A 19,088-nucleotide genomic window follows, 5' to 3' on the forward strand; every position below is an offset into this window, starting at 1 on the left:
TACAGTTACGAAGATGCTGACTTGTTTTTTATCTGACATCCGACGTATGTAAAACGGGTTCTTTTTTACAATTGTAACGCGAAATTAGTGTTATTCAATAGTCATTATGTAAGTTAAAAGTATGGCCTCTTCCATAGACCATCTGTTTGTTGGCACAGCTCTTACACTCTTCGTGACTTGACAGAAAGCAAATTATTCTGTTTTCGTACTACGGTTGTAATCTTTTTACAATCACTAATCTTGAGCATTATATCAGTAACGAGATACGCACCTACTGCATTTTTTAGTTTATCAACACTCTCTCTGTCTCTCTCTGTCTAGCCTCTTCAAATTCCATTTGGAGTCTGTTTTCCTAGTAATTCTCCGTATATTTCAACAAGCACATCTATCCTACCAAGTCAGGATGATCGTTATATTTTTGTTGCCTACTTTTAGGACGCATGGACCTTATTCAAACCATTTTTGGTTGTTATAACATCGTAAATGGGAGTACCTACTGTTTTCTCTGTTTGCCTATCAGACCTACTAGCCATGAAAATTTTACTCTCTCGTTAAAATTTTTCAGGTTGTTATAACATCGTAAATCATTAATATGATATCAAATCAAATCAAAAATCATTTATTCATGTAGGACATTTTAGCCGTTTATGAACGTCAACTTTTTTGTATTAATCTTTTTTCCCTACTGTTCTTATTCATATTGAGAAGAACTAGCAAGAAACTCAACTGTTTTTTTTAATAGCCAATTTAAGTATGTATGTATGAAAATATATTAAAGATCTTTCTTATTACAATTGAGAGTACGATTCATTAGTATGATATCAAATCAAATCAAAAATCATTTATTTCATAATCAGACAGACAAACACTTAACAACTTTAATATATATACCTAATAGGTGTCAAACAAATATACTCGAACTATGCTCGTTATAGCATCGTAGAGTTTAATGGTACTTGACCATAAAAAGTGGGTGCTTCAAATTCCACAGTCCCGCCTTACTCATCTGTAACCAACTCATATTAATGTCAGCCCATTATATTTAATGTACATAAAATATGACATATGTCATAGTTATGAATAAACCATCTTTTTTATTAATTTACTTAACCATTTCTGTTGTGATTTCTTGATGAAACTCTTCATTCTATTTATTACCTAATATTTTTTATACCACTTTTTTTTGGTGGATGATTATGGAATGATGCACACGCCTGCGCTAACGGCTTACGCTGGCGGGGCACAAGTGGAGGATGACAAGATGAGCATGAGGTTACGTCAATTGGCCCATCGTGACAAATTCACTAGGAAGTTATAACGATAGTTTCCAGGGGGGACATCATGGAGGTTAACCTGACTTGGTACATTGCTAGCAATGGAGTAATTAGTTCATATTACTAACAATCTCCCTATACCTTATCAAAATTTTTAAGAGCAATGAGATGCAATCGAATTTTAGTACATATACGATAGCTTGGATGGTCTATCGGCTTAGCACAACTCTTTACATCCGATAGTCGTGGATTCAATTCTACAAAAGGTACAAATATTTGTATTCATGAGGGTGGCCGTGTCTTCAATTGTCATGCGGTACAAACATTTATATTCTAGAGTATAATCGTTTGTATTGGTCTAGATGTTTCTATTTATTTACTTAGATATTAAATACAAATATATTATATAATTATATGATAACACATAAATACTGTACAATACGGCAATGCGCAAAGTGCGTACCAACTATTCAGTAGGATGTTCAAAATTTTACGATGTGTACCTACTTTGAGTCTAGACGGCGTAAAATTACTCATTGGGTAGTAAACTTACATACTTTTACTTTCTGACTATTTAGCAATGTCTGCGGCTAGGTACATTGCAATGTACAGCTGTATTTTATGCAATACCTACTAATATTCAGGCGGCAGACAGAATTTTGTTTCAACGTGGGATCTACTCTATATGAAAATAGTAAACATATATAGACAACTTACTATGTAAAATCAATCAATAGTTAAGATATGGTACAACTGAGTCTGAAACTAAACAGAACTATTAGAGGCACAAGACAACTGATGGACACATTTAACTACATTTTTTGTGTAGAAACAAGTTATTTTGTTAGTATTGTTCAGCAATCAAATTTGTGACCATCTGACATATGGGGCAGAGTACTAAGCCACTAGGCCTTTAACTTTGTTATATTATAATTAATATATTTAGATAGAGATGTTATATTTTATACAGCCAAATATACACAATGTATTATTGTTTAAAGTCGACTTCACTTTTTTAAAGTTGGTCAAAATCTAAATATACTTATCCACAGTATACATACTCGTACATATACATATATGTACATATATATGTATATATATATATATATGTATATATATATATATATATATATATATATTAAAAGCTCTACAGTGTACTATTAGATTCTGTTTGGTAACTTGGTTTTTACGTTATTCAAGGTGTTTCATAAAAGTAAAAGTTTAGTTTATATATTAAATTAGCAACATTGTACAAGCTTTTCGTTTGAAAAATTTAAATAAGCACCTAAATACCCGTTTTTAGCAACTTGTTTCGACATTACTGAGTGGGTGGTGAAGGTTAAAACAATTATACTTTTTTATTACATGCCCAAAAGTATCTCCAAAAATGTTTCACTTAATATACAATCTAAAAAAAGTTTCTCAAGGTTCCGCAGAATCGATTCTAAAACCCTACTGAAATAAAACAAGAATACCTATACCATTCTAAGCAGCAATTGTAATAGTTTATTATTTGAGACAAATAAATATGATTATAAAGATGATAACTATATATATATATGTATACATACGTACACGTAAAACAGTATTTATTTAATTGAAACCCAAAGTATGAACAGGTTTTATCATCGTTATTTCATGAAATTTCAAGCGACAAGAGACTTAATAAAATATGCATGTAATACTTATCTGATGAGCATCCTGGTCTATGGTTTAACAAAGGTGCGCCGCCTGCATTCCAACGCGTACAGAACTCTTGTTTTTATTCAGAATGCAGACAGACAGGTTCCTCCGAATTGCATGGTATCACCATATTGTATAATGTCTCGGAAACCATCAAAGTATGTAATGAATTTTGATACAAGACTAGCTACTCGCTCCGGCCTCGCCCGGGTGTACATGTATTATATATATATATATATATATATATATATATATATATATATATATAAACCTTCGTCTAGAATCACTCTATCTATTAAAAAAACCGCTTCAAAATCCGTTACGTAGTTTTAAAGGGACAGACAGCGACAGCGACTTTATACTATGTAATGATAGTCGCGGGTGAGATTCCTAACACAGTATAAACATTTGTATTCATGAGTATGATTGTTTGTATTGGTCTGTGTGTTTTCTATATAGGTATATGCATTTATAAAAAATATATTTAAGTATACCTATCAGTTGTCTAGTACCCAAAATTGCATAAGCTGTGATTAGCTTGGCACTAGATGCGCTGTGTAATTTGTCCAAAAAAAATAAGATTCAAACGAAGTTGCGCAGATCACCTCATCTATACATATAAATAAAATTGGAGTGTCTGTTTGTAATATTGAAATAACCGTTTTTTACTACATGCATATGAATATAAATACGGTACATACACCAAAATAACATTTATTACCATTTTTGTCTGTCTGTCTGTCGGTCTGTTTATTCCGGCTAATCTCTGAAATGGCTGGATCGATTATGACGGGACCTTTTTTGGTAGGTAGCTAATGTAATAAGGAGTAACTACTATTTTTATTTTAGAAAAATAAAGTAAAATTCCACGCGGACGAAGTCGCGGAAACAGCTAGTTTATTATAAAGATAGTGTGTGTGCCTATATTTTATATAAAAGACCAGCACGGAAGTTTCTTGCTTGTTCTTGTAATGTGGCTACATTTCGAATGAGTGGTAAAATAATAAAATATGGCGATTCAAAAGTGGTTATATTAAATTTATTTGAATATAGATTGTTTCGTTTACTAAAAGAAACAAAATCGCGAGTAACTGCTAACAAGCAATTAATAATATATTAAAACGCTTCATTTTACTCTTTGTACCATTGACTAGGTAATTCAAAGCAAACTCAGTGCTATATTCATTAAAACACTTTCTCCTTTCGAGTATAGTGTACACAAATATTATGTCTCACCACATTACGTGGAAGGCCGTGTCTCCGTGTATTCTGTTTGATTTGTCAACATTATGCAAACAGCATCACTGAGAATGGACACAGCATCCTAAAACGGGATTTATAATACGGCTCTACACGCGGCTTCATCTGCGTCCAGGCCATTCTTTACTTCCCTACTAGTATAACTTGGAGAAATGGTGTCACTTCAAGGGAGACTTGCAACTGCGGAAGCCGTGTATTCTATTTGATTTGTAAACATTATGCAAAGAGCATTACTGAGGATGTTGGAACTCCAAAACGAAATTCATAATTCGGAATGGAAGCTATGTAAATTAGCTTTACACGTAGCTTCATCCGCATCCAGATGATTCATACTTTCCTACTAATATAACTGGGATGTCCATACCATCTACTCTCCTGTTCTTTGTGTCCATTATCCTACTCTAAGGAAGATCTAAAAAATGGGAAATGAGAGAGAATGCGCTAAAGTCGTACAAAGTAAAGTTAAAGTCGTTGCAACATTCTGGGGTAAAAAAACTAATATATGATAACACTAAAAGGCTGTATAAATATTAAATGAAATTTAACGTGAAGATAGATTATATCAGAAATCTTTTATAACATCTAGTATTAAATAAAATGTAACATTACAAAAAATACTAATATTATTAAAAATACAAAAAACAAACGCAATATCATTTTGTTAACCAATTATAACAAACCAAAATATAATTATTTTTGTTTATAATTTTTATCGGATCTATTTATTAAATTGCTTACAAAAATTTTAAATTTGCATTCTTGGTCAAATGTAACTAGAACATAACGTCAATGGAATAAAAACTATAATAATAGTAATTAGATATTACGCACATTGTTGTGATATTAACATTTATGTTAATGAAACTAATTTAAGAAAGAAAGTGTAAGTGCTATATATAACATAACGATTATTCAAAAGGTTAGTGCGTGACGCAGTTTGTTTCAGTTGTTAAAGTGAAATTAATAGAACCCAATGTCAAGGCTAGAATTTGATTGTTATGCTCGCGTAGACTTAGCATTACATGCATTTCTTTTATCTTCCTACTCCGCAGTATCGTTGAATAATTAAAAAACTTAGTATAATTGTATAAAGCTTTAGTACTTCTTCGTTTCTTTTATCCCGTCTGTTGGAAAGATCCGTTTCTGATTTACTGTTAAGCAGCATCAGTTACTTAACTAAAAGTAACATCGTGTGTCTCATTTATCTGTAATACATCTTTATGTGTAATACATCTTATATGTGATATAAAATAAACAATTTTTTCGGATTATAATATTAATAGTTTTGTTTCTATTGTTACAGGTCACAGCTTTGGCTGTGCTCAGCCTTACACACGCAAAAAATTCGACAGCGAAAGCAAAACCGAAACGACAGTTGGAGAGCATACGAACGCCTCAGAATCTGCAATACTCATTAGTTCTGCCCCATTCAAGAGTCACGCACTTCAGATCACTCACCAGTTCTCGACGAATCTCTCATATCCCTTCGAAAGGCGGCAAATTGCCACCATATGCCGTACAAATGGAACCGGTAGTTCAGTACTCCCAAAAAGATCCTCTATATGATCCAAATTTAGAAAACTTGGAAGATGCTGGTGTAAACAAGAATGAAATTTATGCTCAACCTAAAATTCTTAATGTACATGATTCATCAGATAGTACATATAGCCCTTCCTATGGTGCCCTGCCAACTGCTCCTCTGTATAGTCAAGATGCTCATCCTCATTATTATGAATCACCAGAGCCTATCATTGAAATCATTATTAAAGAATCAAACGAATCTCTTCCAGCACCCCCTCCTCAAATAATACCTAAAAAGAAGAAGGAACCGGTTCAAGTATTTTATGTCAAATACAGTAAAGATCCATATTCTAAAGACAAGGTTGTATATGAAAAACCTATTCCCGCAATTACTCCACCAACCAACGATGAAGATGAACATCATGAAGAGTATGTTACAGTTACACCACAACCTGCTTATGGTCCAATACAGACAACAACTCTGAGAGCAATCATAAAACCCGAATCAGAAGTTTATCACAGTGACAGCAGTGTTAAAATTACTTTTGGAAATGAAGGTCGCCATTACAGTGATAGACGAGAATCTAATACAGAAAGTCATGAAGCGACTGCACCAAGACCGGCAATTGCTTTTCCAAACCAACCACCGAGCCATATACCTCTTGAACGTTCTGTGTCACCTAAACCTCAACCTCATCATGAAGCCTCAACAAGAGGTTTCTCAAATTCTCAAGCTTATAAGCCTGTTTCACAACATGCCCAAAGTCGTATTCAGTTTCAGCCACAATATTTAACAAATGAACAGCAACTTCCCCGACAAGGTCCGTCGCTATCACCATTCAGAGTTCAGTCGAACATCAATCGTCAAAACTCATTTGGACCAACGCCACCATTTAGCCCAAGTCCTAGTCCTCATACAGCTTTTGCCAACAGTCCAGGACCAATACCTCATTTCAGTAATATTGCTCCCACCGTAGCCTCCCCAATTGGTCCCGCTTTCTCTACTTCTTTCCCCAGACCTAATAATAATCCGTCATTCCATGTTCGTCCAAGCCCTCCATCGTTCAATTCAAGACCTCACTTTAATGGACCACCAAGACCAGCTTTCCACAGTGGACCTCAAAGACCATTCCAGCAGCCACATACACAATCTAGGCCATTCTTTGATGAACCTAAATATTTACAGGAAAATTATCACACTATAACTTCCGACCAAGTAGATCCCCCAAAAGAACAATTATTGCCCAACAGACAATCTCAAAACTTTAATTTCATTCAACCTAGTCCAAGCCCTACACCCGCACAGTTCCAGGAGCATTCTAGTCGTCCTCAAATAATTCCACAGAGTCAACAGTTACCACAGCAAAGACCACCTCAACATTTTGTTGACATTCACAACAAACCTTCGTTTTCCATATCACCAAGTAGACCTCCATTTTTCAACTTGAAACCATCGCCTCCTCAAATAGAAGACAACCGACCACCATTCCAACAATTTAAACCCCAGCAACAACAGCCTCAACCACAGCAATTTAGTTTCCACCAAGGTGCTCAAATATTATCACAACCAACCTCTGGAAACTCTGTCCATCATCAACACACATTTTCAAGTCCCTCACCTTCGCCTATACCTCAAAACCAATTTCTTCCTCAACCGTCTGCGTCGCCTACACTATTTAATTTCCATCCACAACCGTCACCATCTCCAGAGCAACATCATTTCCATCAACAAAACTCGCCATCGGAAAGACCTCAGATCCCGCAATCTCACGGACCCTCCGAAAGACCATTCCTACCTCAGCAAAATAATTTCCAACCTCAAGCTAACTTACAACATCAACAGAATATACAACAGTTTGTACCTAATGGTGGAGAGTTAGTAGCATCTATTCCTAAGTATGAACAACATATTACTGTTAATAGTCCCAATACCCAACCGAATTATAGTGCCTTAAGCGAATCTGTAAAACCTACGCCAACTGCCAGTCCAACTGAACAATACCAACAGCAGCAACAGCAACAGCAACAACAACTTTATGAATCAGAACAGGAACAAGTAAGATTGCAACTAGCAGAAAATGTAAAGAAACAACAAGAAGAAATTCAAAGGTTACAAACTCAATTATTGCTTGCACAACAACAACAACAGCAACAGCAGCATCAACATCTACAACAACAGCACCTACAGCAAAATCAGCAATTACAACAACAAGAACAGCAACAAAGCAAGCAGTATGAACAAACCTATAAAGTTCAAAATAATTATAACCAACAACCAATACAAGTTACTTCACCAAAATCCCAATATGTACAAGAAAGGTCACGGGAACAGTCTAATTATGTATCTAGTACCCAAGCTCCAGCTTATTACCAATCTACATCAAGGACCGTAGAAATAAAGCCTACTACACAAAAGTATTTATCATCTACCCGTAACTCTATTAGCACAACGCCTGAACCAAAGAAGGAAGAGAAAAAGAAGAAGCCACAAATTGTACTTCCTGATGAGGTTCCAGACGATTTACGTCAACAATTATTGTCCTCAGGCATCTTAGACAATGCTGATATCAGTGTTTTGGACTATGACAAAGTAGGGGAAACGCCATTAGAATCACTACCACCAGATCAATTGGCAAACTTTTTCAGTGCAGGTGGAGCTCAACAAATTGCAGCTAGTGAACACAGACCTATTGTTGTAAAACCGAATGGTGAACAAATTGAATCAAGAATAGATGACGATGTTGACGACCAAGAAATTGCTGCTTCAGAAAACGTTGCTACATACGCTCTCCCACCACCATCAAAAAAACAAGCTGTGGAAATGAAAGTTGTACATTTTGATCCAAAAACAGCTGAAGGACAAAATATCGCAAAGGAATACGTAAAAGAAGATGCCACCCGACTAGATCCTGTTGCTTTGAATGATAAAAAATACAACAGGTATTTACCATTAAAAGTAAGTGGCAACCAGTTTCCTCTGCCAGATATTCTAAAAGGAAGAAAAATAACATCAGTTGTTGTTTTGGCACCTGTAGAAACAGAGGATCTTGGTGGTGACCACACAAGATCTGAGCGGGCTGCGAGTAATGGTTTAAGAGGGATAAAGTTTGTTGCTGGGGACAGTTTGCAAGATTTGCTCAAACGGCCTACCAAAGACAACTTTGAGAAATGGTTGGAAGTTGAAAAAAGAACAAACACAGACCAACAGTCTGTCATCCTTCTTGTGACCGGGTAAGAATTTAATATATTTCTTTTATAATACTGTAGCGTTGTATAGTAATTCACAGATACTAGCATAGTCTTTTTCCTTATGCGAAAGAACGCCAAATACATTCCGCAAAATCCACACTCAAGCTTTATCAATGATAAAAAGGTATTTGTTTCTTGCAAATATAAACTGTAAAATTACGAGAAGACAATTTGATTCAAAATACCGCAATCACGCATTCCTGCTCGCGTTATTATAACAAATTGCATTTTGTGCATTTAATTCATTTCTTTAAACTGACATAGAAACCATGTTCTACTCATCATATAATTTAAACTATTATTATTACAGGAATGACAAGACATCGGGAGACAGGGAAATTTTTATGTACGATATCTCATCGGGTAATGTCAACAAATTGAATGGAGACCTTTCAAGTGCTTTTGTGGACGCTGCAGAAAATAACTCAATTAGCAAAGACATTGAAAAACTAGCTATAGAAGGGGATGGCACCCCAGAGGAATTCGGAAAGGGAGACGACGAGGTAGCCGACGGTTCAGAGAACGTGCCATTATTAGTAGATTTATCTGGTTTGAGTTTAGATCAAGAAAATAGTAATCAAGTATCAATTTCGTCAGGTTATAGTAAAACGAAACATGGCCGATCGATACGAAGACACTGATATTTCTGACGCCGCACGGCGCAGGACCCTTGTAAATAGTCTAGTTTTAGTATTACTAAATTAAAATGGCGGCATGTTGTTGCCTAGTCGATTGTAAAAGTGATAATCAGGTTGTACAAATAAAGTACCTTTTTATATAGTAGTGATTTTTATTTTTCTTTGTCTACTTGATAAGCATCTGCCATGATGATAAGTTAGTTTAGTCTACCTTGAAATTACAAGAGTTTATTTAGTTAGTGTGTATGTAAGTTAAACACTAAGTAGAAAGCTAAGTAACAAAAGTATTGTACATACAATATGCGCAAGTACTGACTGCACTTACACATTTTGTAACAATGTACAAACTTCATAAAACCTACATAGGTTTTAGGTGATAGTATTAAATAACATTTTGTAAGTTTAATATCAAACTTTGTCTATTTTTTGCGACAAAATATAGCCAATTTTTCGAGAAATTCTCAAAACCCTATTTCATCCAACCATTCGTTACGAAAAGGTTAATTACCATTTAGTATTTAAGATTAACATTTTGTGAGTAAAATTTGATATGCATCTACATACTTATAATGAAGTATATACGCCTGTTATATATTTATCAAAATATATCTACACCTACTTATTTATTTATACTTGCACTATTTGTAACAACAATAAAATACAAATTCTATTCTATTCTATTCTATTATTGATAGCAATATATAAGTGTAAGAAGCTCAACTAAGTAATAACTTTACTCAAGTACCTCATATAATGACATTAGTAACGCCATCTAGTGACAGTAAGTTACAGTACAAATTAATTTCTTTACCATTTCGTTCTAACTAATTTGAAGTGAATTAGTGGGAGGTCATGCTTATGAAGCTATCAGTTATATGCCAATGGTCATAATACCAATTTAGAAAACAATTTCATTTAATAAAACATAATTTTAAATAATAAAAAATACTTCTCAGTAATGCTACACAGTGCATATATTATATAGTTAGGTATTTATTAATTGATACTATATTACAAATTTTATATAATTTAAATACTTAATATGATTTCTTTCTTACGTTTATTTAAAAATAAGATCGTAACGGGATTCGATTATGTGATCGATTTAATAATATGAATCGAATCGAATCGTTTTCTAAAATGGCAACACCATACAATGCGACTGTCAAATCGCCGAATTGTCAAACCAACACGTCAAACATATGGATTATTTATCGGAGTTAGTTTCTTGCCGCAGTGTTAAAATTCGTGGTTATTGTTTCTGATGACTTTCAATATTTGTATTTGACTTCAAATCATGATGGAGGGTTCCCTGAGTAAATGGACAAATGTGATGAAGGGCTGGCAGTATCGGTGGTTCGTGCTGGATGAGAATGCGGGCCTCCTCTCGTATTACACGGTAAGTGACGTCCACTTGCATTTCTACTTTTGCAAATACAGTGATTTCTTCGTAATTTCTCTGAGGTTACTCATACAATTTCTATATTTTTTAAAAAGTTGTAAACCGCTCTATATTTTACTGTTAGCCTTTATTGTTATTCACGTTTCTGTAATTAGAACTGTTTATCATGTTATTATTTGCTCTATTCTAATAAGACGAAAGAAATTCGATTAGGTGAATTATCATATTTCAAGGTTAAAGCAAATAGGTTATAGTTTACACAGTAATAAGTACATATATTTAAACATATCTGTGTGTGTTTATATTGTTTTAGTATGCATATTGAAACAATGAATTGGGAACATTACAATACATACTGAAACTTAGTGTTTACAATACAAGGTCGAAAAACAAACAAACTTTAGTAAACTGTTAAGATATAATTTCATTTTCCATGACTTACATTGTGTTTTCTTACATTTCAACTTCTCGCTATGCAACTATTGACAATAAGGCATCTCGTTAATTTAAATACTTAATATTAAATTTGTGAAGACTCACATTTATATAAAACTAATCTACTAATTGTTATAATATATCACCATATTTATCAATAATATAGTCAAAGAAATAAGAAATCAAAATTAATAATCCATTTATTTATATGTAAATAAAATGTAACAATAAAAAATAGAACTATGACATTATACAAAGCTTATAAATATATAATATTGTATTTTAAAATGGTTAGTGAGGGTGGAAGATGGGTGTTCACTGGCAATACAAAATTAAAAATAAATAATTACTAATAATAGATTAAAGTCATTAAATAAAAAGTTTGATCAATACTTCTGCAACATATTAGAGCTGCTGCTATCATTAGAGATAAAACAAGACTAAAAAAATTTTAACACATAGATTTATTAATCCGTCTCTAATACATATACAATTATATAATACAATAATATTAACAATCAATAAATATTTAATGTCAGTCTTCAAGAAAGAATTCTCATAATAATTAATTTGTTTTAACACTATTTCCATTCACATTACATTTAGTTGTGTAATTATTAATATAAAAGTTGTAGAACATATAATAAACTAATACAACATTGGGTATATACATTATACCAACTCCGAGCGGTGCTGGACAGCTTGGTAGGAATATTTGTGAGGAGTACACCAGGATTACAGTGAATTGCACCTTTAAAATAAAACAAATAATGTATTACAGTCTCATATTAATTATATAACAAAGTCTAATAACTACTCTCCATCCTAAGGTTGCCTGACGAAATCGCTATGTAGTGATAAGGCCACACCTTGTTACCTCTATATTGAAATTATGTTGTTTTTTTTACATTTGGTGTACATATTTATTTATGTAATTGTTATTTTCTTTCTGTGAGAGGAACAATGAAGAGTTTTATTCATTCATCCTTTCAAATCTGATTGTATTATCTGTTCTGTGGAATAGGACATGGCCTTTTTTAGCATATTTTATGTTAAGTTTGTTTTTGTAAATATTTTTCTATGCACAATAAAGAATATTATATATATATTATATTACTATAGCCATAAGTCTGATAACAGATAGGAAGAGAGAGAGAATAACAATTTAGCATTTAGCATCTACAAGTGGTAGCTGTGATATATTGTTGCATTTATATAGAACCATAATAAAATTGTTGTAAAGACTACTCTTGATACCACATATTAATGAGTATATGTGATTCTAACTGATCATAGATTTCTGGACATATAAATACTTTTTCTAATTAACCAAATATTCTAATAAGTTGCAAGTAAAAAATAAGAAATATAGACTACTCAGCCCCTTAATAATAATATAATGTGTCAGGACAATTCACACAGCGCCATCTAGTCTCAAGCTAACCAAAGCTTGTGCTATGTGTACTGGACAACTGATATAAATAAATAGATTTTTTTTTTTTGTAAATACATTCATACTAGAAAAGACACACAAATATAATAATAATAGGAACATATTATCATCGGAGGCACGGCGGTGTGCTGAACCGCTAAATCGAGACCGTCATTATAAAATTTATCCATTAGTGTTTATATAGTTTGCTTACCATTTGGAAAGTTGTGAGCCATTTCTTGTGTTTAGTGAGGAACTGTTTAGTTCTCGGGCTACCTTCAGCTGACAATAAGTAGTAACTGTACATGATAACATGTACCGCGTTGTTGAGCATTGGCGAAAATGACGTAATTCCACCTGAAATAATGTAAATAGAATAGAAAATCATTTATTAAAATAAACTTAATTTAAGCACTTTTAAATAGTCATAACAATTTTTTTTTTATCTACCAAATATCTGCAAATAAATACTTTATTAAAAAGTCTAAATATAAAAGTGAGTACATAGGTGTGGGTTGAGGCGATTTGAGTAATGAGCAATAGTATATTCATTGCTAATAATGATGATGACAAGTTTTTGGATGGCTTTTACAATTAAAAATAAATACACAGGTATATTTGTACGCATACATCTGCTCAGGATGTAATCCGAGATGCAGTAATCGGAGATATCAACCATCGACATGACATCGTAGTATTTGATATGCCCATATTTCGCTGAAAATATTTCGAGTCGGCCGCCGATTAGTTTGTTTTATTATGGGTAATTTGATAGAGATAAATAAATTTTTTATTTGTTTTCGAACACGAGATTCGGTTCGACTTTGTAAATTGACACATTTTGATCTGACTACCTTCGAAATCTATGTCTGATTACTAGTCTATAATGTTTTTATTTTACAATCCGATAAAAAAGACGTCAGTACGCTTAACTCTTCAATAAAGCTTATCCTAAATTAGTGTTTATACTTCAAATTATTTAAAAAATAAAACACTTATTCATATTTTAAAAATAAATTTGTGTATTAATATTACTTACTATTAATAATATAATTAATATTACTTTTGAGAGCAATGTAGCCAAAGGCTAACCTACAATTAGTAAAAATTGAGGTTACGAAGTCAAACCTGAGTAACACCGAAATTTTATGATTATTTAAATGTAAAAGTTGTTTAAGAAAAAAATTCTATTTATATAGTAAATCCTTTTGTAGGTATAAACCTTAGATGGATAATAATATAATAAAGACGAAATAAAATAAATTACAGTGGTCCATTAAACCATAATACTCTCACAGCGTTTAACTCCGTAAAGAATAAAATATAATTTATTAAAGCACCTTGCCGACCATTTTGGTCATAAAAATAGCCGTGACATTTAGCTGAAATAAGCCGCAGTCCAGTAAATTGGTCCCAGATACCATTTTATAACACTTTTTAGGGTTCTATAAACCTTATCTGTAGTGAGTCTGTCCGGCCATCGGTGAATTTATGTAGACACATAATGAAGTAAAGAAACTTTGTAAAAGAAACTTTAGTATATATATCTTATGGTAGCTTTTGGGTTCTGTCAGTCTATGATCTATTCGTCTAAATCAGCCGATTCTTGTCAACTGGTAAAGAATACCCTTTTTCAATATTTTACATCTCAAAGGGTTCATCTTGTGGTAGCTTTTAGGTTCTATTATCAGTCTATGACCTATTCGTATTTATCAGCCAATTCTTGTCTACTGCTAAATAACACCCTTTCTTAGTGCTTTCCATCTTAGAGCATTCTATGCTAATACGGTCTTAACATTTCAGCCCATTTAGATAACCCAGTGGATTACCTGTATCTGGATTAAACTCCAAAAGTTTTCTCCCACATAAATATAATATACATCATAAACATCACTGTAATAGATGTAATCCAACCTTCTTACCTCAGCTTACAGACTTTGATCACTGTCAGGTTTATCCTTCTTTATTGAACATCAGTCTAATAGTTATATACGATCAAGCAGCGTTAGTTTATCTACTCAAACTCATATTCTTCATTATAATGTATTATCATCAGACTTGTGACTGACTGACGTGACTAACTAATTTTCATTATTTACATCTAGCTCGTGAGCACGGCTAGTTCAACCTAGTCTAACCGCCTACCTAGGTAAATACCTTTATTTGCCATAAAATTATTCATGTTAAGACCAGGTTAACAATATAAATAGCGTGTATTAATCACAAAAGTTTAAAAACAAACAAAACTTCTTTTAAGTCTATATTTATTAAATATATATATAGAAAGGTATAACCATGACTTCTATGTGTTGTGCACTTACATCATCAGACAGCGCTATCAGTAAGGGTTATCGTTATGTCTGACCAACAGTTTTATAATCATACAATATAGTTCTTCAAGGGAATACTTCCAGCAGCCAATTACGGAAGAAGAGTTTATACAAAAGTTAACTTTTTATATGAACTTAGTCATTTTTTAAAAATTACATTTATTAATGTTCAAATAAGGTACATAACAAATTTAACTTAATTCCGCAAGTATATACACATTATGTCAATAAGATATTCTGCGACCACACTATGAGAATGCTGCAATATTTATTTTATCTGTAAACCTATCGCTGACTAACTCGTTTGTCCCACGACCTGAGACAAATTTCGGTATAGTTCAATGCTGATGATGCGGCTCTTTGATACATCTCGCCTTAAAGGGTTCGCAATTAAGTTCGGGTGAATACATTTCGCACAGAACAGTGCAATTAAACGGTTCATCGTAAAACGTATGTAAATGAAACGTCCAAATGGTTCTTAAATGGCTATCCAGACCATTATAGACCAGACAAATTAAAGATAAAATAGGAGTCGTGTCGTATCAACATTTAAAAAGCATGATGGAAGATCGCGGAAAGTGGCAAGAGCTCCACCGACTAAAGCGTAGTGTCTTAAATAATGTGTGAATAGACCAGAAACCATGAACTACGAGCCCATAAATCTCGAATCTTCGCTATTCGCAACCAGGTCATATTAGATTAAATACTATAAAGTAACCGATGTGGAATAAGGGCTTTTAATATACAATAGCAGGGGTAGTTCTACCGCATAGAGGATGAACAATACCCGAGAAGTGTCTATATTGTGACCTAGACGTTATAATCTGCCTTTTCATTCAAGGTTTATTTACTACAAAGAAAAGCTGAATTCAAGTATACTAATCCTACAAGAAATATTTTACTATTGTATATTTATAGACATATATGTTTATTTTTATTTATTACGTACGTGACCTACCCTTATCTTACTTTTACTTTCTCTATCCACCCAAAAGTAGTGTGGAAGATATTGCTTAGGGATAAGACCGCCTTTTGTATCAGTTAATGGTAAATTTGCTATTTTAATTTTTTGTTCTGTAATTGGTGCAATAAAGAGTCATATTTACAAAATGGATTCGGAGTATTCTAGCGTTCACGGTCATGATGTGCCCAATACCATCTTCATTGGAACACTTCAAAACTGTGTTTGGATTTCACAACTTTTAATTTCTTTATAACATACAGCAGCCGTGATATCTGTAATCAAATCTTACATGTTAATCTTGACCCACCTTCAGTTCAATTCAGTTAGAATTTTGCATACAATCAAATTTGGCCTCTTTCCATCTAAAACTAATATTTTATACATATGTGTACGCGTATTACTTCTCAGGCAGAGTCGAAGGTCATGATTTATTAATTTATATTTACATACGATACACATGGTTGAACTATCAACAGTATTGCCATTATTGATTCATTACACAATTGCGTTTATCCTAATTGAAGAAGATATTCACATAATATGCAAACTCTATGATAGTTACAAGAAATTATATTTTAAAATACAGAACCGTGTGCAGTCACTTTTTTATTAATGATTATAAAAGACTAAACAGGGTCTTGTATAGTAGTATTCGAAATGTTATTAACAAATTAAATAGGTCACGGAGGAGGTATTACAAGTAACGTATCAGAAATAGTAATGCAAAAAGAACGAGCGTCAACGTATTTTAGGACGTCTATAATTTATTTGAGAGGAGCATAAAGGGCGGTCCGATTTTAGAGATCAGATATGCTCTCTTTGTAACGATACTTCTCGGAAACGGCTTAAGCGATCGAGACCAAAATTCCATCGAAGGTCGACCTTTATCCAACCTCCATTGATCATCCTCTATCGTTTATCACTCAAAAAAATTTTGATCGGTCAAGGTCGAGTTTTTAAAAACAAAACACGCTCCGCTCTACATGTGACCTAGTGTGTAAACAGTACACGGTACGGTACGGTAATAAATCTAGTTATAGAATTAATCTTTTTCCAATAAACTTAATATTCAAACGTATATATAAGCACTTTCTAATAGTCATATTTTTTCCTACCACTAATTCGAAACGCAGATTCATCACAATTGGTATTCACAGAATACACATTAACAAAAATGATACATACGATAATCAACATAACAACCGCACTCAGTACTTGTGCAATTCGATAATATTGATGGAAAACGATAATCGTCTACATAATATCTATGATAATGATATGATATGATATCCTTCAATTCATCTAACATTCTAATTACACAAAAAGAATTGAGTATTCCTTGTTTTGGAACGAAAAATAGAGTCATCATATGAAATGTTTTTGCTTATTTTTCTCCTGTTTAAAAATTTGTTATCATTACTCGAATGGGCATCCCCATTCGTGTAATGATACTCAACACGCAATCCTACTATCAGATTAAGTCAGAGCCAGACACATTTCCGAGATTAATATTTTACGGAGTACCAACTCCTCACTAATACTACATTTCGTAATGAGCCTCGTATGATGACACAGTTGAGATAGCCGAGAGTTACCCTGTGATGCCTATTTATTTCAGTCATGTACAAAAGGCGTTAATTGCATGTCTTTTTTCTGTTGCAAAAGTAACCTTTTGACGTTGGATTATGAAGGTCCTTTTCGTACTTTTCTGAGTGTTTTGGTTACATAATCGACGTTATAACTGAAAGATTTTTTATAGTATAAATACTCCTCACAGTTGATAGTACCTATATACATGAGTTAGTACTTCTTGGACTGTTAGCAGATGATGATGATGTTAGTTTAATTTATATAATTCTAGCTGAGCTTGCAACTTCGTCCGCGTGATATGGTGACCTTGACCAAATAAAAAAAAAAAAATTAATTTACCCAAAAATTACAAGAAAAAAGGTTTTTCGTTTTATCTTCAATAATGACGATTTTCCATACAAACTTTCATTCCCTATTTTACTTTACCCGCTTTACATTTTTACAAACTTTGAATGTCATATTTATTTATATTTAATCAACCGTCTAAAATATAAGTTTCAAGCTGTTGGCTTTTCAAATAATGATACTTCCATACAAACTTTCATCTCCTCTTTCTACCCCTTACAAACCTTTTTTCGGATTAAAAGTAACCTATGTTCTTAGGGTCTAGACTATCTTTATAATTCCACTAGCTTTTGCCCGCGGCTTCGCGTTAGTTTATCCCCTATGGGTGGAAAATATCAAAATCCTTTCTCAGGAAATGCCTACGTCATAGTAGCTTTATGCATTCAAAGTCTCAGCCCGATCGGTTTAAAATTGACAAAGTTTCATACTAACTATCATCCCCTATTTTATCCCCTTGGGGGTAGAATTAATCAAAATCCTTTCTTAGCGGATGCCTACGTCATAACATCTACCTGCATGCCAAATTTCTGCCCGATCCGTCCAGTGGTTTGGGCTGTGCGTTGATAGATCCCTACGTCAGTCACCTTTGAGATATATATATTTATAATATAAGTAAACATTAATATGTACTTATACGCTGCGTCGTTTAGTATTACAGACTCAACTGAATAATTCATATCGTTTTATTTCAGCTAAAAGCCACCTACTATAGGTCTCGTAATCACTTGTGTCTAAAAAGGGATATATAGCGGTTATCCGATAAATATTTAATTCCTATAAATTGAAATGTACCCAGGTTCGAAGGTTGACTTACGTCTGTGTTGTAGTTGATTATATATATGTTCTTATATATATATATATATCCTTTACTGTAAAATGACCCAAAGAACTGAAATAAATGTTACATAAAATACTCATTGAAGAAAGTGTTACAAAATATTATATTTTCTAGTTTTTTTTCTACT

General features: G+C 33.0%; 3 protein-coding genes across 3 annotated transcripts in view; 2 read left to right on the forward strand and 1 right to left on the reverse strand.

Annotated features, from left to right (window-relative positions):
* Positions 1–9,747, forward strand: part of LOC131852950 (bromodomain-containing protein 4B) — a 39,449-nt gene extending 29,702 nt beyond the window's left edge. The window contains exons 2-3 of the mRNA XM_059203707.1: positions 5,521–8,969; positions 9,298–9,747. Coding sequence (XP_059059690.1) covers positions 5,521–8,969; positions 9,298–9,628 — 3,780 coding nt within the window. The 3' untranslated portion in view covers positions 9,629–9,747. The remainder of the gene's footprint in view (positions 1–5,520; positions 8,970–9,297) is intronic.
* A 915-nt stretch (positions 9,748–10,662) lies between these two features.
* The window catches only part of LOC131852952 (oxysterol-binding protein-related protein 9), an 89,860-nt gene continuing 81,434 nt past the window's right edge, over positions 10,663–19,088 (forward strand). The window contains exon 1 of the mRNA XM_059203709.1: positions 10,663–11,024. Coding sequence (XP_059059692.1) covers positions 10,923–11,024 — 102 coding nt within the window. The 5' untranslated portion in view covers positions 10,663–10,922. The remainder of the gene's footprint in view (positions 11,025–19,088) is intronic.
* Positions 11,912–19,088, reverse strand: part of LOC131852951 (elongation of very long chain fatty acids protein 7-like) — a 35,895-nt gene continuing 28,718 nt past the window's right edge. The window contains exons 4-5 of the mRNA XM_059203708.1: positions 13,109–13,251; positions 11,912–12,213 (exon numbers count right to left, since the gene is read on the reverse strand). Of these exons, the coding sequence (XP_059059691.1) occupies positions 12,028–12,213; positions 13,109–13,251 (329 nt within the window). The 3' untranslated portion in view covers positions 11,912–12,027. The remainder of the gene's footprint in view (positions 12,214–13,108; positions 13,252–19,088) is intronic.

Source organism: Achroia grisella, unplaced genomic scaffold (assembly GCF_030625045.1).
Source record: "Achroia grisella isolate CSIRO2021 unplaced genomic scaffold, CSIRO_AGI_Agris_v1 utg869, whole genome shotgun sequence".
Lineage (NCBI taxonomy): Eukaryota > Metazoa > Arthropoda > Insecta > Lepidoptera > Pyralidae > Achroia > Achroia grisella.